Here is a 23167-nt window from a genome sequence, read left to right as displayed (position 1 = left end):
GCACTGATGATGTTCCCTAGTTGGGTCATGAAATGTCTGCAAGGAAACCACCAAGTTCAGAGAGCACCAAGGACCCCACAGTTCAATTCCGAATTGCAAATTTTCTCTTCCACCCGCAACAAGGTTGACGGGCTTAACGGTGGTAACAACGATAGAATTAGCATGGAAAAAAAGGAAATACCCACCCAATCCTCAAACCTCTCTTGATCCTACACCTGCGCATCCAGCAGTTTTTGGCGTTGTGAGCAAACTATCCTCTCTTCCCTACGTCTCAGTGGAGAAGGGGCCGGGCGCCACAAAGGAGGCGAGACCCTTGCCAAATATTTGATCCTTTCTCAGAAGCCCAAGAACAGCTGTGTACAAAAAAAACACCCCTGTGCCGGCCAGAAACGTTGGGCAAAACTGCTCTAAACCGTCCTATGTTTTGTATTTCAATCTCACCACCAGGACAAATATCTTCTCTTTCCAAGAACTTCCATAAACTGTCCTTTAGGATCATAATCAACCCCCCCCCAAAAAAAAAAATCACACACACACACCCCCCAAACAAAAAGCCCCATCAAAAGCATCTCCAAACAGACAGGAAGTTAGATTTTTTAGCAGCTTCAGCTGTCTGCAATTATAACTTTGGTATTAAATGTTAAGAGGATAAAATAATGAGGCACTTAAAAAATAATCAGGGTTCCACCGGGCTGTGCTCGGCAGAGATTCGGCCAGATAATTTGTTACGGCAAAATTAGGCTTTCTATTAAAGTCACAGCCGCAGTCCCCACTTAACGGATTCCTCGACGGCTCTGTCCTCAAAATGTGGCCGTTTCACAGACGGATAAAGAGCCAGTCAGGAGACCCTAAAAACACAAGGGAGTCCCCTCAGGATGGGATTTAAAAAAGAAAAAAAAACCAAAACCCACAACCAGCTTCTTAGGTCTCAACTTCACACAAAAAATTGAGGTTTGTGAAGGATTCTCCAGCCATGATGGGAGACCAGTGTGACAACTAAATAAAAACAGAGTAGGAGGGTTGGAAGGGACCTTGGAGGTCTTCTAGTCCAACCCCCTGCTCAAGCAGGAGACCCTAGACCATTTCAATCAATCAGAATAGAGCGGGAAGGGACCTTGGAGGTCTTCTAGTCCAACCCCCTACTCAAGCAGGAGACCCTAGACCATTTCAATCAATCAGAATAGAGCGGGAAGGGACCTTAAGAGGTCTTCTAGTCCAACCCCCAGCTCAAACAGGAGACCCTCTATCATTTCAGACAAATGGTTGTCCAGTCTCTTCTTGAAAGCCTCCAGTGATGGGAGCACCAACGAGATTGGTTGATTAATCTGGGATTATGGAATAACACAGTGGGAAGGGACCTTGGAGGTCTTCTAGTCCAGCGCCCTGCTCAAGCAGGAGACCCCCATACCATTTCAGACAAGACCGGCTGTGCAGTCTCTTCTTAAAAGCCTCCAGTGATGGAGCTCTCACAACCTCTGGAGGGAAGCCGTATCCACTGGTTCTTCTCAATGTCAAGAAATTTCTCCTTAGTGCTTGAAAATGTGTGGACGTTTATCTCCCAGAATTCCCCAGCCAGGGGAATTCTGGGAGTTGCAGTCCACCCATCTTCAAGTTGGTGAGGTTGAGAGACACCGTTCTAGATTCTGGAAGTCGGTTTAGTCCCTAAGTCAGCATCTCATCTCACTCCCATAAAATCCCCCATGGATACAAAGCAAGAAGAACATTCCTATTATTATTATTTGCAACAACAGAATTGTATCACAGCGGCCAGTTGTTTCGCCGGATTTGGCATTGGTTGCTAGTCAGGCCCCACCCAGGGGCCTAGGACGTCCTAACGTATTTTCGTAATATGCGTGCAGATCCAAGCAGTGAGGCTTTTTGCATTTGACTGATGGTGATTTTGTCAATTTTTTAACTGTTTCAAATGTAATTCCAGTGCTTTTGGAATAGCACCCAGTGTGCCAATTACCACTGGAATTACCACTGCTGGTTTGTGCCATAGTCGTTGAATTTCGACTTTTAAGTCCTGGTATTTCATGATTTTTTTCATGTTCCTTCTCGTCGACCCTGCTATCACCTGGTATTGCGATGTCTATGATTGTGACCTTATTTTTCTCAACCAGTGTGATGTCTGGTGTATTATGCACCAGTATTTTGTCCGTTTGTATACGGAAATCCCACAAGATCTTGACCATCTGATTTTCGGTGACTTTTTCAGGCTGATGTTCCCACCAGTTTGTTGCTGTTTTAATATTATAATTTTTGCACAAATTATTATTATTAGATTTTTTTAACCGCCATGAGCTGTTATCAACTCCTATTTAATGCATAAACAGGGCAGGTTGGCCGTCAATACAGGTAAGTCCTCGACTTACGACAGTTCATTTAGCAACCATTCCAAGTTGCAACAGCAAAGTGGGGGGGAGGAGTGCCCCACGAATGTTGTTTGCACTTTTACGACCATCGCAGCACCCCCAAATAATCCAAATTCAGACTCTTGGCAACCGACTCGTATTTACGACAGTTGCCGTGCCCCCGAGGGTCAGGTGATGAGCCAAGTCAAGGAGGGGGTGGGTGGGAGCCAGGTTTGCAGAAGGGGCAAAACTCTCTTGACAAACGCCTGACTCAGCAACATAAATTCTGGTCATAAGCCGAGGACTGCCTGCAAGCGTCCTTTGCTTGTTCACAAAATTCCAATTTGTTGTGCCTCGAAACCCAACCCTGAAGCTTCCGCTGGCAGCTTCGCTCGAGAGCCCAAAAGTGTGTGTGTGTGTTTGTGTGTGCGGGCGCATGTGCGGGCGCATGATGCAACATCAGGAAAGTAGGACATTCGCTGTGCCACACGGCCCACCAGAAGCCCCTCTCTCTCTCTCACCCAGAGGCTCTTCCTCCTCGCCTGCCAAGGAAGAAGGAGGCGTGGGTGGAGGACAGATAGCTTCGTCCTCGTTTTTTGGGCAGCCCGCTGCGCTTCCGAGTGAGGCTTTTTTGGTGGGGGGATGGGAAACAAGGAAAAAACCCCCCTTTTTTCTTCCCCCTTCCAGGAGGAAAGCACTGATGGCTTTTAAAAGACCTGCGGGAAGCTGGGAATTCAGAGTTTGGCAAGATGGAAGAGGATGAGTTGTTTTGTTTTTAAACTCCCTGCGTTGTTTGTGGACGGGAGGGGGGGGAGAGGGGGGCAGGTGGATGGATGATGCCAGGGTAAGATACGGTAATGCAAAAATAGAAAATGAGGTTTGGGGGGAAGGAAGGTGGGGAGGGGCAGGGGGAGAAGAGGCCTCTTTCGAAGCAGCTGTTCGAAAGCTTAAGTGGGAGAGAGGGGTGTCCCGTCCCCGTCCCCCACTGTGGCTGTTTCTCGTGCTGGAAGGAAGGAAGGAAAATGAGATGTTTTTTTTCCTTGGTATGGATAAATACAATAATACAATAGCAGAGAAGGGACCTTGGAGGTCTTCTAGTCCAGCCCCCTGTCTAAGCAGGAAACCCTCTACCATGCAACCTCTTCTCAAAGACTTCCAGCGTTGGGGTATTGACAACTTCTGGAGGCAAATTCTGTCCCACTGATTTCATTGTTCTCACCGTCTCCCTCTTCCTTGTGGCAACCCCTGAGATATTGGAAGATTGCTGTCATGTTCTGTCATTAACAGAATAACAGAGTTGGGGACTTTGGAGGGGAAGGGACCTAGGAGGTCTTCTAGTCCAACCCCCTGCTTAGGCTCTATAGACCGATTTCAGACAAATGGCTATCCAGCATCTTCTTAAAGACTTCCAGTGTTGGGGCATTCACAACTTCTGGAGGCAACTTCTGTTCCGCTGATTAATTGTTCTAACTGTCAGGAAATTCCTCCTCAGTTCTAAGTTGCTTCTCTCCTTGATTAGTTCCCACCCATTGCTTCTTGTCCTGCCCTCAGGTGCCTTGGAGAATAGTTTGGCTCCCTCTTCTTTGGGGCAACCCCTGAAGATGCTATCTTGTCTCCTCTAGTCCTTCTTTCTATTAAACTAGACATACCCAGTTCCTGCAACCGTTCTTCGTATGTTTTATCCTCCAGTTCCCTAATCCTCTTTCTTGCTCTTCTCTGCACTCTTTCCAGAGTCTCCACATCTTTTCTACATCGAGGCGACCAAAACTGGATGCAAATATTCCAAGTGTGGCCTCACTAAGGCCTTATAAAGTGGTATTCACCCTTCACGTGATCTTGATTATCTCCCTCTGTTTATGTAGCCTAGAACTGTGTTGGCTTTTTTGGCAGCTGCTGCACACGGCTGGCTCCTATTTAAATGCAGGAGGGGACAGGAGGGAGGAATCGAAGGCAGAAGGAAAATAAATGAGATTGATGCCATTGGGATTGCATAGCTTCACTATACAGCCCCCTCCCCAGATGTAACGGGATCCCCAAAGGATCCCCCCCGCCCTCCGTGTATGACACACACACACGCACACAAACACTTGCAAGTTGCTAGTAACCTCTAAAGGTCCCACCACTTAGATCAAGCAGTTTGCAGACAGTCCTTGACTTATAAGAGTTCAAGGTAGTGTCCGTTCACATGTTACAACAGCACTTGAAAAAAGGGAATTGAGTTATGACCGTTTTTCACACTGCGAGTCACGTGATCAAAATTCCGACAACTGACTCATCTTTATGACAGTCGCGGCGTCCCGGGTGAGAGTGGGTGCACGCGATCTCCTTTTGCGACCCTCTGATAGGCAAAGTCAAGGGGGAAGCAGGATTCGCTTAACGGCCTTGAGACCTATTTAACCGCGGCAGTGATTGTGTGGCAGAGAAGGTCGTAAAACGGGGCAAAATTCACTGAACAACGGTCTGCCTCACTTAGCAACAAAAGCGTGGGGCTCAATTATGGTCGGAAATCAAGGATGGTGTTCTGCTAAATAAGCGTGGGTGTTTTTTGCATCGAGACGAATTGGGAGGCTAATTAAATGAAAAGGGAGGCTAATTAGAGGAGGAACACGTTCTCACATACAACATTTTACCGAAATTCAACTTGTAACGGAATAACGTGGCCTCAAATAAAGAAACGACTGGAAATAGAAATGACATGTCAAAACACAATCGGAGTTGGCTGTTTTTGGCTCAGTTATGACTGCTAAAACATAATTGGGGGTAAAGGGGGGGAAAAAGAAAGAAAGAAAATGGAGATGTTCAAAACTCTTTTAATAAAGTGACTGTTAGTTTATAAATGTTTTGGAAACACGTAGCTAGAAAACAAAAAGTAACACAACGGATAATTCCACATTGTTAAACATCAAAATAAAAACAATGAGAACTGGTATATATTTTTTTTTAAAGAAAAAACTCAAAATGAATTTTAATCAAAGGAAAATGAGACTGAACACATTTACAACATTTACAGTCAAAACAAAAGAGTATTTTATATTTAGGGACGTCCAAAGAATGTTACAATTTTAAGAAGGTGAAATGTTACAAAGCTTAACACACCAAACCAAACGAAAAGAAAATATTTAAGTAAATAAATTAAAAAAATATATATGAAAAATTAAATTAAAAAAAAATGAAATGGTTACCAAGATAATGCAGGTCAGGGGATCAAAGGTGAAGGGTCACATTATTAAAAAGAATTCCAAAATGGCGGCTGCGTCAAGATCTCTGCAAAACAAAGGAGCGGCAATGAGTGAAAAAAACCCTGCACAATTCAAATTTACCGCGAAACTAAACAATGCAAAACAGTAAAACAGGCATCAGGAAATACAGTCACCTTCCACTCAGCAACTTAAGGAAAATAATAATAATAATAATAATAATAATAATAATAATAATAATAATAATGGAAAAGCTAATGGGGGAGATGGTGAGAAAAATGTCACAGAAGTTGATTTTTATTTTCTATTATTGCCTTCGAATTAAAACCCTGGGGAGAAAAAAAATTATAATGCAATGCAGAACAGGAATCAAATGCTGGATTTTTAAAAATTAAACGAAGCTACGTTTTAACCGTGCCCGAAAAAAAAAAAAACCATTATAGAGGTAGTCCTCGGCTTATGACACACAATGGAGGCGAGAAACTCTGCTGATAAGCGAGACGTTGGTCAAGTGATAATTATTTTTTTGCCACGTTTTTACAGCCTTCCTGGCCACAGTTGTTAGGGCAATTCTTACAGTTGATAAAAGTGAGTCACTTTACGGTCGCTAAGTGAATCCAGATTCCCCGCTGTCAGGTCACAAAAGGGGATGACGTAACCTTGGGACGCTGCGGCCGTCATAAATACGAGCTGGTCTGAATTTTGATCACGTGACTCTGGAGACGCTGCCACGGTCGTAAGTGTGGAAAACGGTCCTTAGTCACTTTTTTCAGTGGCGTTGTAACTTCGGACGGTCACTAAGCGAACCGTCGTAAGCCGAGGACTACCTGTATTGAGAAATTGGGCCCAAGCCCCACAGATGTTGAACAATTTATCTTTGTTTCATAATAACACACAAGTCACTCAAATTCACAAATAAACCAGAACTAAACTAACTAACATTACGGCCTTTAACGTCCTGCGTGTGAATTCAGACCTGCTAAACCAGGTTTGTTTTATTTCCCCACCCCCCTTTTTTTTAAAAAGAAATTTAAAAGAAATCTAGCATCCAGCAGTTATTTGATTCGACCACTTTCAATACAGCCAACGTTATCAATGCCAACATAAATTATAAATTAGCGCTTAAGCACCAATTTAACTCTACAATAAAATGGTCTTTAAAAATTGTGATCACTACGAGGGGATCTTAAAGCGATTTGAAATCCGGACTGACGAAAAGCGAAGGGAGGCCAGATCTGCGTCTCTTAATCAGAAACATTTCACTCTGTTCTTTTCCGTTTTCTGGATGTTTCTAATCCATAAAGGTTTTTAAGAATCATTTTATCAGATCGGAGAAAAGGGGGGGGGGAGATAAACCATGGCTGGGGGGAGAAAAATGCATCGTGTGAAGTGTGGGCTTTTTACGGGCAGATTGAACGCTTGGTGAAAGAAAGGGAAAAAAGGCCAATTTGGCGTAAATATTAAAAGTTCATCGATGCTTCGTTGGAAAATCTTAACTCCTTTACAACTCTCAGATAAGGACCGGTGAGCAATTTCCAAAAACCAAACCCCGCAAGCTTTGATTCACAGCTCATGAAAGCAGAGTCAGGAGGGGCCTTAGAGGTCACCTACTCCAGCCCCTTTGCCTGCTGCATCCCCAGGGACAACCTGGCTTGTGCTTGAATGTGTGCATGATGTCCACCTCCCTCAGAGGCAAGCCGGGTGGCCTCCGATTGCACAGAGGAAGGGGGTTGGACTAGGTGGCCTCCAAGGCTCCTTCTGGCTCTGGTTTCCTGAACTGCGGATCAAGACTTCTGCACAGGCTGCACACTGGACGCAACCCCCTTTTCATCTGTGTACCCTTTAGCTTAGACCCACTGTAGCCACGATGGCATACCTATGACACGTGTGCCAGAAGTGACATGCAGAGCCTTCTCTGTAAGCATGTGCGCCATCACCAGCTGCTGGTTTCCAGCACACCAGCCAGCTGGTCTTCACGAGTGCAGGAGCACCTGAAAACGCCCCCCAAAATGGCCTGAAACACCAAAAAAAAAAACCAGCCTGAAAATGCCCCCAAACAGCCTCAAAACAGCCCCAAAACAGCCTGGAAAACGGCCTGAAAAAGACCAAAAAACGGCCTCAAACAGCCCAAAAAAGCCTGAAAATGCCCCCAAAATGGCATCAAAAGCCCCAAAATGGCCTGAAAACAGCGCAAAAACAGCCTGGAATGAAAACAGCCCAAACATCCTGAAAAACGGCCTTAAAACAGCCCAAAAACGGCCCGAAAGAGAGCCAAAAACCGACATGCGCACGTGGCAATCTGGTCTTCAGGCTTCCGGCGCTCTGGTGTGAGCACATGTGTGCCCGTACACAGATGTTCTGATTTGGGCACCAAGTGCCGAAAAGGCTGCCCCTCCCTGCGCTACAGGTCACCTTACCTCTATATACAGCTTCCCTCCTGGGCCTAAAAATCATGCGACAGACATCAAACCAGGAATCAGTGGAGGGAAGCATTCGAGTTTGAGGGGTTTTAGGAAGCCCACTCCGCCAGCGTTCTAGACACCCCCACCCCTGTAAATGTACAAGCAATGGGGGGCAACCCCGCCATGGTCTCCTCTCTGGGTTTTTTTGGGGGGGCAGGGAGTTCATCATTCCGAGCGGGCGGCCGTACAAATGTGAAATTATGCCTTTGAAGGACGAACCACCGGCTATCTCGAAATAATAAGGAGTTATTTTACACCTGCACCAATACCTGCTTTATTTAAAAAAAGAAAAAAAAAACCACCATTGTTGGCCAGGAGAGGCTATTATGGATGCAAGATGATTAGCCCATCGTTATTCCGCTTTTCACCTTTCTGGCGGCAATGACTACGATCGGCTCCTTTTTTTAAAAAATAAAATAAAATAAAATTTCGGGCATCATATTCGCATTCTCTCGATCGAGTCCGATCTCTCAAAAGGTCCTTGGGGGGCAGGGAGGGATAAATAAATGAAGGTTCAACGGCAACCCACTGCCCACACGACCCCATCCCTTAATTTAAATTCGGTTAAGATCATTTACAGCCGGGGGGGGGGGGAGGGGAGGAAAAACGGGCTAATTTCTTGGAAATGCCTGTCTGAAATGAGGGGGTGTGTGGAAGGGGAGAATTGCATGCTCCCACCACCGCGACAACCCCACCCCCAACCCCAGTCCTCCCGGAAGAGGAGTTTAAACCCTCCCTCATTTCGGTTTCTGCACACACACACACACACACACACACACACACACCACCCTCGTCTCGCAGGGTGGCTGTCGTAGGTGGTTCGCGCTGGGAGGCGTGCGAGCCATTTTAAACGTTACAGAAAGGAAGAATCAATATCCCATCAGGCTTGTCAGTGTGAGGCACGCAATCTTGCAAGAGCCGCTGTGGCTTTTGTGTTGTATCCGCGCGGCTCTGAAAAAGGGGAGCCAGGAAATTAGACCAACCGGAGAAAGCAAGGTGAGGGGTGGGGGGGGGGACACGCAAACGGAATCGGCCGGGTCACCTTGGCCAGGCCGGGGTGTGTGTGTGTGTGTGTGTGTGTGTGTGTGTGTGTGTGTGTCAAACACTCTGTAAGAGATGACATAACATGGTATCTTCTCCCCGGTAAAACCACCTGGCTCGGAGTCCGTCCCCCGCCCCAATTTCACGACCTTCCATGCCGCCGTTAAGCTAGCCACGGGGCGGTTAAGAGAATCCGCCTTCCCCGTCGACTTTGCTGGCCTGAAGGTCGCAGAAAGGGATCGCATGTCTCTCTGTGTCTGTCTGTCTCTCTCTCTCTCTCACACACACACACACACACACACACACAGTCGTAAGTACATGCCAGTTACCAATCGTCTGAATTTTGATCACGTGACGCAAGTGTGATAAAACGGTCCTGAGTCCCTTTTTTTACCCTTTGAACAGTCACTAATTGAACTGTCATAAGTCGAGGACTGCCTGTACTTGAAAATATAAATTAAGGCCTCCATAAACCCAGAGGAGTCTAGCTCCGAGCACCAAAGGGGCCTCTTCCTGGTTGGGTTTTCAGGCCAAAGTGCAAAAATAGAAGAGGGTTTTATTACTTAGAAGGCGCAGCCGATATCCAAGTCATTTCAAAGCGCCATTAAAAGCCCTTTGAAAAGAATCTCTGGCGTTGAGTTTCAAAGCCCGGCTGGGACACAAATTCGGGATAAAACGATTTCCACCAGGTTTTATTCCCCCCCAATTTTTTCCCTGTGTTAAATTCTGGACAAAGCCGGAGGGCCTTGTCGAATAATCCAGGCAAAGGAGTTCTAGTGTCACCACCTGATGACGAGGTGTCAAACTACGCCTGGATCGCCTGGGAAGGCTACTTCTGAGGCCCATCAAAATGTATTTTGTCGAGAGGTGTGGAAAAAACACACGCTGTGAAGGAAGCTCCCCTTGCGAGCGCCACCGTTTCTAAAGGCAAAACACTTAAATCCGTCAAGCCGCTGGTTTTACCTTCCTGACATTTTTTAATTATTGCATTAGTTTTCCCTGTCATCTCTGAGCATTCAGGACAGAATCTAAAACAGGTACAAGATAGATGTCAAGTAAATAATAGATAAATAAATAAGGCCAGCATTCTGCAACGTGAGATCAGAATCATGGCATGACAGTTTGGAAGGGACCTTAGAGGTCTTCTAGTCCAACCCTCTGCTCGGGCAGGAGACCCTATATACAGATGGTTGACCAGTCTCTTCTTAAAAACCTCCAGGTGATGGAGCACCCACAACTTCTGAAGGTAAGCCGTTCCACTCATTAGTTGATCTGGGGTTACAGAATAACAGAGTTGGAAGGGACTTTGGAGGTCTTCTAGTCCAACCCCCTGCTCAAGCAGGAGATTCTAGACCATTTCAATCCATCAATCCATCGGAATAGAGCTGGAAGAGACCTTGGAGGTCTTCTAGTCCAACCCCCTGCTCAAGCAGGAGACCCTAGACCATTTCAATCCATCAATCCATCAGAATAGAGCTGGAAGAGACCTTGGAGGTCTTCTAGTCCAACCCCCTGCTCAAGCAGGAGACCCTAGACCATTTCAATCCATCAATCCATCAGAATAGAGCTGGAAGAGACCTTGGAGGTCTTCTAGTCCAACCCCCTGCTCAAGCAGGAGACCCTAGACCATTTCAATCCATCAATCCATCAGAATAGAGCTGGAAGAGATCTTGGAGGTCTTCTAGTCCAACCCCCTGCTCAAGCAGGAGGCCCTAGACCATTTCAATCCATCAATCCATCAGAATAGAGCTGGAAGAGACCTTGGAGGTCTTCTAGTCCAACCCCCTGCTCAAGCAGGAGACCCAGGACCATTTCAATCCATCAATCCATCAGAATAGAGCTGGAAGAGACCTTGGAGGTCTTCTAGTCCAACCCCCTGCTCAAGCAGGAGACCCAGGACCATTTCAATCCATCAATCCATCAGAATAGAGCTGGAAGAGACCTTGGAGGTCTTCTAGTCCAGCCCCCTGCTCAAGCAGGAGACCATAGACCATTTCAATCCATCAATCCATCAGAATAGAGCTGGAAGAGACCTTGGAGGTCTTCTAGTCCAACCCACTGGCCAAGCAAGAGACTCTATGTCTCCTGAAGACCTCCAGTGTTGGAGCACCCTCAACTTCTAGAGGGAAGCCATTCCACTGATTGTTCTCACGTCAGGAAATTTATCCATAAATTCTAGATTGGATCTCTAAGGATCTTTCACCAAGTACTTCTTGTCCAGAACAGGATACAGTATAACGGAGCTGGGAGGGACCTTGGAGGTCTTCTAGTCCAACCCCCTGCTCGAGCAGGAGACTGTACACCACTCCAGCCTCTTCTTGAAAAGCCTCCAGTGGTGGAGCACTCACAATCTCTGGAGGCAAGTCTTTCCACTGATTAATTATTCTCCCCATCAGGAAATCTCAATTCCAGGTTCCTTCTCTCCTTGATGGGTTTCCATTCCGTGGCTTCTTTCTTGCACTTCTCTGCGCTCTCTTTTTTGGACCGCAGGCGTTGTTGCTCCAGGTGTGGCCTCACTAGAAGTGTTAAGCTTTCCACACCCGTTACAACCGCCCCCCCCCCCAGACTATGAGGGTTCAAGAGCTGGGTTCGCAACAAGGGAGAGCAGCAAACCCAGGGAAGCACTGAAGCACAGAGGCTCAATCTTCCCGCTCGCCGCAAGAATCCAAATTAAAGTGTCGTAAAGAAATGGAGTTCTACTCCCCGCGTGAACAAATCCAGTTAAGCGGAGTCCCCTACCTCTCCGAATAATTGTGCCACACCGCAAAACGGCTATTTATGTTCAGGAAGCTTCTTCGCTCAAGCGGAATCTGCGCCTCAATGTACCTTAAAAAAAATAAAAATAAACATCTTCCACTCCGGGATGCATTTTCAGGTAGCAAACTGGTATTTTATCGGTCGATTTTATTGGGATTTCACGCATTTACATAGACAGGTAAGTCCTCGACTTACGACCACAATGGAGGCCAAAATTTCTGCCGCTAGGTGAGACACTTAACTGTCATCAATACGAGTCAGTTGCCAAGCGTCCGAATTTTGGCCCTGAGGATTGCTGCAATGGCCATGTAGCAAGCATGATACATTATGAGATTCGTTATTACCACAGACAGGTATGTAATATTCAAAAGAGCCAGAAGGGCGTGGATGTGAAGGCTTTGGACTAGGAGTGGGGGACCCGAGTTCTAATCTCCCCTTGGGTATGGAAGTCGACGGTATAACCACGGGCAAGCCATTGCCTTCACAGCCCAAACCAGAGTCAGGCTCTGTGATAAGCTGACTAAAAAACAGAAAGAAGGAAAACCTCGTCTCATTGTTCTGACTGAGGCTTCCCGAGAGCCGGAAGCCAACTCCTGGTCCCGACAAAAAAACCCTTTTGTTAATTTCCTGTGAATTCTGCTCATTCACCTCCAGCAAACACTTTCAAGGGAGGATTTACAGTCACAGACCTTATCTGGCTTGAAGAGCTGCTAGGCTGAGATCTGCAGAACTTGGCCAGGAGCCTCGGAGAGTCACGAACCAATTAAATGAATTAATGGTCTCCTGCAAGCTCCACTCCCCTTTCGCTCCTCTTTTATTCCCTCTTGGAGGGGCCATTCACCATCCACCTGTGGCCTTCCTCCCAAGTCCACCCCTGTTCTTTAGCTCTCCCCTTCATCTGGCAACTCTGTGCATGGGCCACACTGGGAACAGGCTCCAGCTGTTCTTCTGCCCCACTGAAGTCTGACTCCGAAGGCAGCTGATAACTGGCATACGGCCCTGGCCCCCCTCTCTGCCTCCGACACAGAGCCCTCCTCAGAGCCTTCCCCAGACTCCAGGACTGGCCCAGCTTCCTCCCCAATCCTCCTCACTGTCCGACTCTACTACCAGCTCTGCAGGCTTCTGGTGGGCCACAACACACATTAAGGTTAGACAAGCTTTGCTATAAGAACAAGGAGAATGCCGTAGAAAGCAAATGAGCCCTCAAGTTAGGGCAGGAGAAAGGCAGAAGATTCAGATTTGCAAGGAAGAAGGGAGAGGAGAAAACGTGCGTTGAAAAATCAAAATTCGTCTGGATGGGAGGTTACAGCTTTTGACGTTCACGACGATCTCATTCTAATCTTCCGTTTTGACCACTTTTCCGATTGGATTTAGCAAGGGAAAGTGCTGTAATCCCATCGATTTCACTTGTTTCGATGGGCTTTGCTTTTTTTTTTTTAACAGTCTTCTGGCTCTGCTGGTTTTAAATTATTCTGTGCCTGCCGGCAAGCTGCTTCTTCTTTCTTTCTTTCTTTTTTTAAAAACTACGGCTTCGGTTCCTTCGTACGATTCCAATCCTGTTTGTTTATAAATATATTGTTTCTGAAATCATTCTTTTCCAAGCCGGGCAAATGGTGGAAGGCGCCACCTTAGAAGGCATTTGATGCCTTAAGAGGCGGCTTTATCAATATTTGAAGAAAGAGGCCGGGCGGCTACTGGGAGACGAGACCGTTTTCAAAGATGTAGATTAATTGGGCTTGGCTCAAAACGAAGGAGGCTGCGTTTTTTTATATGATGCTTTTACAAATGGGATACGAATGATCCAGCCGTAATCTATAAATAGCGCCAGGGGAAAGGAGCCATCAGCAGGCCCAGAGAACGGCCTCCAACCCCCCCACGGAGTCCTTCGCCGGCCATTAACGACGCTACAGGTTGTCCTCGATGTACAAACACAGAGTTGTGCTCCTTAACCCAGGCACAGTCCTCGACTTCCGACCACAACTGAGCCCAAAATGCCTGTCGCTAAGCAAGGGTTTCTCCCATCTCATGACCTTCCTTGCCACAGTCGTTAAGTCATCCTCTTCGGTTGTTAAGTCGGCCACAGGGTCGTTAAGCGAACCTGGCTTCCCCCGTTGAGTTTGCTCATCGGGAGGTCACAAAAGGGGATTGGAACCCGTGACCTTGGGACACTTGCAATCGTCATAAATAGGAGCCAAGCATCCGAAATTTTGATCACGTGACCAAACGGGGATGCTGCAACGGCCACAAATGCGGAAAACGGTCCAAAGTCACTTTTTCGGTGCCGCTGTAACTTCAAACGGTCACTAAGCAGACGGTCGTAAGTCGGGGACTACCTGTATTAGGCCAAAAATTTTACAAAGCGCCATATCTCCTCTCATCTACCACCACCAGCACCACACCAATGTTTGCCTGACAATTATCCTACTATGGAGGAAAACAGTACATTTTGAAGACCGCCGTTATCTTGTTCTGTTACTTTTATAGCAATAGCAATAGCAGTTAGACTTATATACCGCTTCATAGGGCTTTCAGCCCTCTCTAAGCGGTTTCCAGAGTCGGCATATCGCCCCCACAGTCTGGGTCCTCATTTCACCCACCTTGGCAGGATGAAAGGCTGAGTCAACCTTGAGCCGGTGAGATTAGAACCGCTGAACTGCAGATAACAGTCAGCTGAAGTGGCCTGCAGTACTGCACCCCTAACCACTGCGCCACCTCGGCTCTTATATCTTTTATATCTGACGTAGCAGTTGTTTCCCATCAAACGGTGAATACTCGATTCACAGAGAAAGAAGAAGAAGAAATTCCTCAGGTTGGAAAATTAATTGCAGCTGCCCCTACTTCTAAGCAAGCGTCTCCAAAAAAAAAAAAAACCACGCTGGCAGAAAGATGAAAAAAATAAACCCCAAATTGGCAAAGAGGCAGTGTCAAAGCTCTGCTTTATCCAAATGTTTATCCTGCTTTTCTGCAAGGCAGAAACAGCAATTAACTACTCGTGCGATCTAAAAGGTTTCTGCTGTGAAAATCAGCATTTAAGGAAGTTAAAAAAAGAAAGAAACGTCGTAGAGGTTCTTGATCCTTTTCCCGGTATTTTTACCCTCCGTCCCCCACCACAAAAATAAAGGTCTTTCGAAAGGGCTTGGCGAAACGAGGCGCAGAGATAAACTGGCTCACTTATCAAATGGATCAGGAATAAGGAATAGGAGGGTTTCCAAGTTGCTTTTTCTCTCTTTCTTGATGGCCTTCCAAAGGGGGGACATCACAGGAGAAACAAAGGCATCATAAGAAGCGAAGGAGGGGGAGAGAGAGAGAGAGAATGAGAGAAGGAGAGAGAGAGAGAGAGAGAGAGCAGCACAAAGGAAAGAGCCCATCAAAGAAGACTCGGTAATTGATTTCTGAAAAGAAAAGCCAACCATTCTAAATATACCCGCCAGCAGAGAAGGAAAAAGCAGAGAATAAGTGGTTGCTGCCAAGAGATGAAAACATATATATATATTTATATACCTGTGTACAGAATACCTGCTAAAGGGAGCCCCTCCAGAGAGATCTTCCCGCTTCTTAAACAGCCAGGCTGACCCCTGGGACAGAGGGGAGTTATCGTCAAAGTTAAAATATCCTTCGAAAGAGGAGCAGCCCTCCAGAGACTCGTGACTTGTGAGGCTGCACCACTTCGAACGGCCGCTAGATGGATGGCGGTAAGTCAAGGACTAGCTGTGGCCTGTCTTTCTGGTCCGGAATAAAACAGATCTGCACCAGAAACACAGAACAGAGCCAGTCCTTCACTTAACAACCCTTCATTTGGTCACCAAAGTTACAGCACTGAAAAATGGGACAGCTCTATTCTGATGGATTGAAATGATCTAAGGTCCACTGCTTGAGCTTGAGCAGGGGGTTGGACTAGAAGACCTCCAAGGTCCCTTCCAGCTCTTTCTGAATTAGAAACTTGAAAGTCTTCCATTCAACTCCGAGAACACTTAGGAGACAAAAGGCAGTCCGACGTATGTACATTGTTTTCAATTGAGAGGTTTTGGGGTGCATAGAGTCCTGGTGAAGCCAATTGCAGTTTTCCTGTTTAAGTAACTGCTCTAAATTTAATCATCTCTCACTCTGAAGCGCCCTGCCACTGGCAACTCCAAATTGGCCTTCCAGGTTTTTTGGGTTCCCCCCCCCCCACCCAAAACGAGGAGATGATGAGAATTTCACATATTAAATTGGGAGATTTATTTAGCCCCACGGGATGAGAAGAGCCCGCACTTGGAATAGAACTTTTTGCCCACATCTGTAAGCCGGACTATGATTGGATTTGAGCACAATGGCTATTAAATCAGGTTTTCAGGAAGAGCCTATGAGGATCCACCACCCGTTTTGCGATATCAATCCATCAGAATAGAGCTGGAAGGGACCTCGGAGGTCTTCTAGTCCAAACCTCTGCTGAAGCAGGAGATCCTAGACCACATCAATCAGAATAGGAAGGGACTTTGGAGGTCTTCTAGTCCAAACCCCTGCACGAGCAGGAGACCCCAGACCATTTCAATCAATCAGGATAGAGTGGGAGGTGACCTCAGAGGTCTTCTAGTCCAACCCCATGCTCAAGTAGGAGACCCTGGACCATTTCAATCAATCAAATCAATCAGAATAGAGCTGAAAGGGACCTTGGAGGTCTTCTAGTACAACCCCCTGCTGAAGCAGGAGACCCTAGACCATTTCAATCCATCAACCCCATCAGAACAGAACTGGGAGGGGCCTTGGAGGTCTTCTAGTCCAGCCCCCTACTCAAGCAGGAGACAATAGGCCATTTCAGACAAGGGGCTATCCAATCTGTTCGTAAAAGCGTCCAGTGTTGGGAGCATCCACAACATCTGGAGGGAAGCTGTCCCACTTCCTTTGTTTAAACTGGGAAACATCTGTTCTCAATCTGGTCCCATTGTCTTGAATGAGACAAAACCAAAAACTACACTCCTACTATAGGGATACTTAAGGACCAAGATCATCAAACGTTTCCCCCTAAAATGCAGCTAAGCCAATGTCTTCCACTTCATTTCCAACGGCCCTTGAAATATTCATCAACTACACTTAGGCCATTCTAACAATTACTAAGCCCTACAATTAGGAACTACAGTAGTAAATTCCAACGATATTAATGCACTGGGCAGGTTTGGAAATTATATATATATATTCATTGAAAGATCTGTACAAATGCACGTGACTCATTTTCCTGGCCCAGATCGTAATAATTACACTCGCCTACGGCTTACAAATAATACCATCAACTCCGCTGCAAATGAAAAGCTTTTGCCTTCAAGGGATACAGCTAGTCCTTGACTTACAACAGCTCACTCAGGGGCTGTTTTTTCACACTTACGACCGTCACAGCATCCCTGTGGTCAGGTGATCAGAATTCTGACACTTGACAACTGACTCGCATTGATGATGGTTGCATGCGCCCTTCCGATTCACTTAACGACCGTGCGACTAATTTAACAACTACAGCAATTCATTTAACAACTGTGGCAAGAAACGGTGGGGCAAAACTCACTTAACAACCGTCTCCCTTAGCGACAGAAATGTTGGGCTCCGTTGGGGTTGTAAGTCGAGGACTACCTGCGGTCCGCCCAGCTCTGCTCCATTTCTCTAAAGACTTGCCAGTTGCCACCTGCCTGCAATTCCCAATAAATTTAGCAATTTAGCAGATTATGCACGGGGGCGACAGTGACTTCACCTTCCGCACCGTGTTAAATTTTATAGCCAAGGTATAAAAATTGGGCCGAAATACAGGACAGCCAATTCTGCATCAGCGGAAGGACCGAGCGTGGGATTTGAGGAAGGGGGATTTCATTCAGCAAGGTGTGAAAATAGCTCCCTATTACTCAGCAGCATTTAAGAACGAGGGGAGGGGGGAGAGAGAGAGAGAGAGACTTCTGTGTCTGTGGTCATGACAAGGACACAGCCAGCTGGCTGCTGTGTCAGAAAAAATCCATAAAAGCTTTAAGCCGGGGTCATGTAAGCATTCGCAAGGGGAATGCAGAATTTCCAGCACCTCAAGGAAATTTGCGGGAGTTTTTAATATATATTTTTTTAAGCGTTTTTGAAGCAAGCAAAGGCGGCTAAGCGTTCAGATCAGAGGTTTTCGGGCTACATGTTTGACGCCGCCTCGACTGTCCTGCTGTGATTTTAACATTCATGGCGATAATCCCCTCTCTAATCCAGCTGCTTTCCAATTCTATCCTTGCCTCTTTTCTTTTTATCTTTGAATTACAGGGAGCTTCTTCCGATGTTTTGGACGTCCTTGTCCCCCCACCCACCCACCCACCCCCCCGGTCGCTAGGCATGGCATTCACTGCACGACGGCCACATTTATTCCTCCCCAAAAATTCAGATCCTGCCTGCCTGCCGCCTTCTGTCTCGGGTTTGTGACCTGAACCTGCGCCCATCAACCTCTTCACTTTGTGCTTTTAACGGTGCAAAGTTTGTGTCACCAACTGCCGTTCTTATCTCTTTTAACCAGCTTTCTCTTGTGGTCTTCCCTATCCTTTACTTACCATTAGCTCCCACCAACAAACTGATGGCGAGGCCAACAGAGCAGACTCATGGAAGGGACCTCGGAGGTCTTCTAGTCCAGCCCGCCCCCTGTTCAAGCAGGAGACCCTAGACCATTTCAATCAATCAGAATAGAGCTGGAAGGGACCTCAGAGGTCTTCTAGTCCAGCCCCCCCTGTTCAAGCAGGAGACCCTAGACCAGTGATGGCGGAGCCATTTCTCAGGGCACGTGAGGCATTGCTCTGTCAGCTGGCCAGTGCGCATGGGCACACTGTCCAGCTGAGTTCACCCTTTTTTTAAAGCCATTTTTCGCCCTCCCCAGGATCGAGAGGCTTTATAAGAGCTTGGGGAGGGCAAAAAGAGCCTCCCCCCCCCCCCGGAGGCCCTCTGGAGGCTTTATGAGCTTCCCCGAAGCCTCCGGAGTGCAAAAAAACCCAGCCCTATGGGCAAACCGGAAGTTTGGGAACGGACTTCCGGTTTGCTCGGAGCATCGTTTTGACTGCTCCGGAGGCTTCAAGGGAGCCTCCTGAAGGTCCCTGAAGCCTCCGGGGGGCTTCCCGGGGGCAGGGGAGGCTGTTTTTGCCCTCCCCAGGCTCCTATAAAACCTGGGGAGGGTGAAAAAACCTGGGGAGGGCGAAAGAAAGCATGCAAAAAATGGGGGGTTGTGCCTGGGGGGGTCGCGCATTGCATTATGGGTGCAGCACGCCCACACACGAACCCCCTGTGTTCCCCCCACTTATAGCACGCGATCCAAAAAAGGTTCCCCATCGCTGCCCTAGAGCATTTCAATCAATCAGAATAGAGCGGGAAGGGACCTCAGAGGTCTTCTAGTCCAGCCCCCTGCTCAAGCAGGAGACTGTTAAGAAATTCCAAGTTGCTTCTCTCCTTGGTTAGTTTCCATCCGTTGCTTCTTGTCCTTGTGCTTTGGAGAATAGTCTTCTCCCCTCTCCTTTGGGGCAACCCCTTAAATATTGGAAGGCCGCTATCATGTCCCCCTCCTAGATCTCGTTTTTATTAAACTAGGCAACTGTTCTTCATGTGTTTTAGCCTCCAATCCCCTAATCCTCTTTGTTGCTCTTCTCTGCACTCTTTCTAAACAAGACGCCTAGATTTCAGCTTTTTGTCCTGTGTCAACCCTAACCCTAACCCTAACCTCTATGCTGCCATTTTTAATGTCGTTTATTGTTTTCTTTCCTTCTTGCCCTAATCTGTAATTTTCCTCCTCTGTTGTTAACTTCAAGTGGTCACTAAAGCCGGGAACTACTGTATAATACTGTATAATAATTTTTTTAAAAAAATGCTTGGAATGCAATCCTGCGCTTTGAAAAAGTTTGAACTATTAAAAAAAAAAACAAGTCAGCGCAGGGATTTATTTTTTTAAAGCACAAACTTCAAAAGACTGGATCGAAGAAGAAATTATTTCAACTCTCAACGTGTCGGGTTTAGATCTGCCGCCGTAAAAACCCACCCAGCCGGACTACTATGAGTATGCCACACCTGGGATTTGTATTCCACAAAACCAGTGGGACACAACAAGGGCATTTCCCCCACCCCCGCCCCCCTCGCGATTCCAGTAAAATAGCCTTATTATATTTGATCGAACAAGAATGATGTGGTGCTTCTCTGCTCGTTTTTATTTTTTTTACTTTATTCTTTTTTTTTTTTTTTGCTCATTAGGGAGCAGAGGGACTCGAAGAGGACATGAGGACAATGATTACACGGCCAGGCTAATTTAGACAAAGTCACCCGCTTCCCACCTTCCTTCCACTGAGGGGGTTGCCACAGATAAAATTACGCTGGCAGGCCAGCTGACGAGAGCTGGCCCACACCAGAAAGGGCAAATATTAGCTTTTAATTGAGATTCTTGCTGCTGCTACAGTATTTTTCTGCTGAGTTCCTCTGGGGCTCTGGGCCTCTCCATCATCAGCACCGCAGCAGCTCTGCCTGTTATGCAGCTGCTTATAAGGCAGAACGGTGTCACTGGAGAGTCAGCTGGCATTTAGATGCCAGCTGGCGTGGCATGCCAGACCCGTGAAAGGCCCGGTGGGGATCAGGGTGGATTGCCACAGATCCAAACTTCGCCCAGGGAACCAGGATTCCAGGCAGTTTGGATGCAGGATCAAGCGGGACAAAGCAGGCAGGCAGGCAGGGAAAACTGAATTATTTAGAATATTTAAGAGAGGCGCGTAGCCTCTCCACTTACGACAATTGAGCCCAAAATTTATGTCGCTAAGCGAGACAGTGGTGAAGTGAGTTTCACCCCATATTACGACCTCTCTCGCCGCAGTTATTAAGGTGAATCACTGCGGTTATTAAGTTAGCAATGCAGTTGTTAAGTTTCCCCCATTGACTTTGCCTGTCAGGTCGCAAAAGGGGGATCATGTGTCTCGGAGGCATTGCGACGGTCGTAACTAGGAGTCTGTTGCCAAGCGTCTGAAATTTGATCATGTGGCCAGTGTCGTCGTAACTTTGAACGGTCACTAAACAAATGGCTATAAGTCGAGGAATACACGCAGAGTGCATTCAGAAAGTATTCAGACCCCCCATCACTTTTGTCAATTTTGTTATGGTGCAGCCTGATTCTACAGTTGTTGAATTTCCTTTTTTTCCCCTCATTAATCTACAGTTACTCCGTAACGACAAAGTGAAAACAGAAGTTTATTAAAAAGAGAAAAAACTGAAATATCACATTGGCATCAGTATTCAAACCCCTCTAACAAAATTGACCACAGTGAAGGGGGTCTGAATACTTTCTGAATGCATTGTACACACACACATATACACACAGAATACATGTATATGTCTCCCTCTCTCTCTCTCTCTCTCTCTCCCTCCCTCCATCTATCTGTATCTATCTTTGTATCTATCTGTATCTATCTTTGTATCTATCTATCTATCTATCTATCTATCTATCTGTCTGTCTGTATCTATCTATCTCTGTATCTACCTATCTCTGTATCTACCTATCTATCTATCTATCTATCTATCTATCTATCTATCTATCTATCTATCTATCTATCTATCTCTGTATCTATCTATCTATCTCTGCATCTATCTATCTCTGTATCTATCTCTATCTATCATCTATCTATCTATCTCTATCCATCTATCTCTGCATCTATATATGTCTATCATCTATGTATCTATCTATTTATAGCTATCTATCTAACTCCCTCTCTCTCTCTCCACCTACCTATCTACCTACAGTGTGTGTAAATAAATAAATGGCAGAAAGTCTGCTTTACCCGCAGTGCAAATCAGCGTGTGTGTTCCAACGTGAACAAAGGGAGCCTAACAGGAGGTGTCGCTCGTACTACTGAGCTCAAGAGGTGCGTAACTAGCTGCTCTTACACACCTCTCAAAGTCTGGGGGGCCTTTGATGCTTTGGGAAGATGAGAGGTCCCCGTAGTAGTACATCCTGTTATCTGGCTCTCAAGTTTGCAACAGACGGGCGTGCCTGTGATTAAACCTGGGTAATCTCCATTCCTGTCAATTTAGGAACACCTGGGAAGACGGAAAGCGTTGAAAAGTGTTTCGGGAACCTCCAACCGCTCAGCTCCTCCAGGAGAGCCGTTTCGTCGGCATAATTTTGCAGGTTTGCAAAATCAAAGCGATAACGCCCAGATCAAATCCAAGGGGTTTCCCTTTGGCACTTAAGATTTCTCTTTTTTTTTTAAATCGCCAGGAACATGGTGCCAAATGGAAAGAGACCAATTTGCCGGGCCTGCTACGAAGATGAATGTGTGTTGATTTCAGTAGGACCAGGTTGGTCGAGCGGTTTTGAAGCCAGGCAGGCCGGAGCTGGTGGTATTTTGAACCACACCTGACTTAAAACAAGCTCCATTTTCAATCAGTTATGTATTTCCACCAGCCACTTAAAAGAAAGTTGCCTCAGCCAATCGTGGTCTTCGTTTAAGGCCGGTATTTTCTATGCCGCCACAATTATACATATCTCTAGGTGGTTCACGATCAAATCAGAAAAACTAATAAAACTATCAACAATCCCAGGACTTCTCATAAAACACCAGTAGGTTTCAAGTGGCCCTTTGCTGATTAGATGGGAAGGGAAGAAGACAGGAGCCTACAGAGATCTGCCCCCCCAAAAAGGCATGTTTTAACCACTTTCCCAAATGGGATTAAAGTGGGGGGGGGGAGAGGATGGTATTATTGGAGATGGGGTCGTATGTCAGAAAGGGCTGGGCATTGCTCAACTTAAGGGGTTGGGTATCCTGAGCCCTTATCCTATATAGGTCAAATATAATTATAATATATAATATTCCAAAACCAGAATCCTGCACAGAACATGGAAACCAGTACAATGATCAGCAAAATCCATGAGAAAAATCAGCGTACAGCTGGCTGTGACTGAATCGGCTTACATACTTCAGCCCCCCCCCCCCTTCTCCATTTTACACTAATTGCCAACTCCTGGGTTATGTTTTTTCTCCCGAGGAAGCTACAAACTCCGTGCCCCTCTGAATGACAACAGATGAAATGAACGAAAATGATCCTGATCCCAGAATATATACAATAATACAATAGCAGAGTTGGAAGGGACCTTGGAGGTCTTCTAGTCCAACCCCCTGCCTAGGCAGGAAACCCTCTACCATTCCAGACAAATGGCTACCCAACATCTTCTTAAAGACTTCCAGTGTTGGGGCATTCACAACTCCTGGAGGCAACTTCTGTTCCACTGGTTAATTCTTCTCACTGTCAGGAAATTTCTCCTAAATTGCTTCTCTCCTTGATTAGTTTCCACCCATTGCTCCTTGTTCTCAGGTGCCTTGGAGAATAGCTTGACTCCCTCTTCTTTGGGGCAACC

The 23167-nt window shown here is 46.4% G+C and overlaps 1 protein-coding gene across 1 annotated transcript in view; it reads right to left on the bottom strand.

Annotated features, from left to right (window-relative positions):
• Positions 1-5289: 5289 nt before the first annotated feature.
• Positions 5290-23167, bottom strand: part of LOC116518656 (probable U6 snRNA-associated Sm-like protein LSm4) — a gene marked incomplete at its 5' end in the record, with an annotated part of 46171 nt that continues 28293 nt past the window's right edge. Inside the window, one exon of the mRNA XM_032232171.1 lies at positions 5290-5618. Within this exon, the coding sequence (XP_032088062.1) occupies positions 5610-5618 (9 nt within the window). The remainder of the gene's footprint in view (positions 5619-23167) is intronic.

The sequence above is a fragment of the Thamnophis elegans genome, chromosome 15, assembly GCF_009769535.1.
Source record: "Thamnophis elegans isolate rThaEle1 chromosome 15, rThaEle1.pri, whole genome shotgun sequence".
In the NCBI taxonomy this organism is placed as follows: Eukaryota; Metazoa; Chordata; class Lepidosauria; order Squamata; family Colubridae; genus Thamnophis; species Thamnophis elegans.
This window is presented reverse-complemented; position numbering and strand designations above follow the sequence as displayed.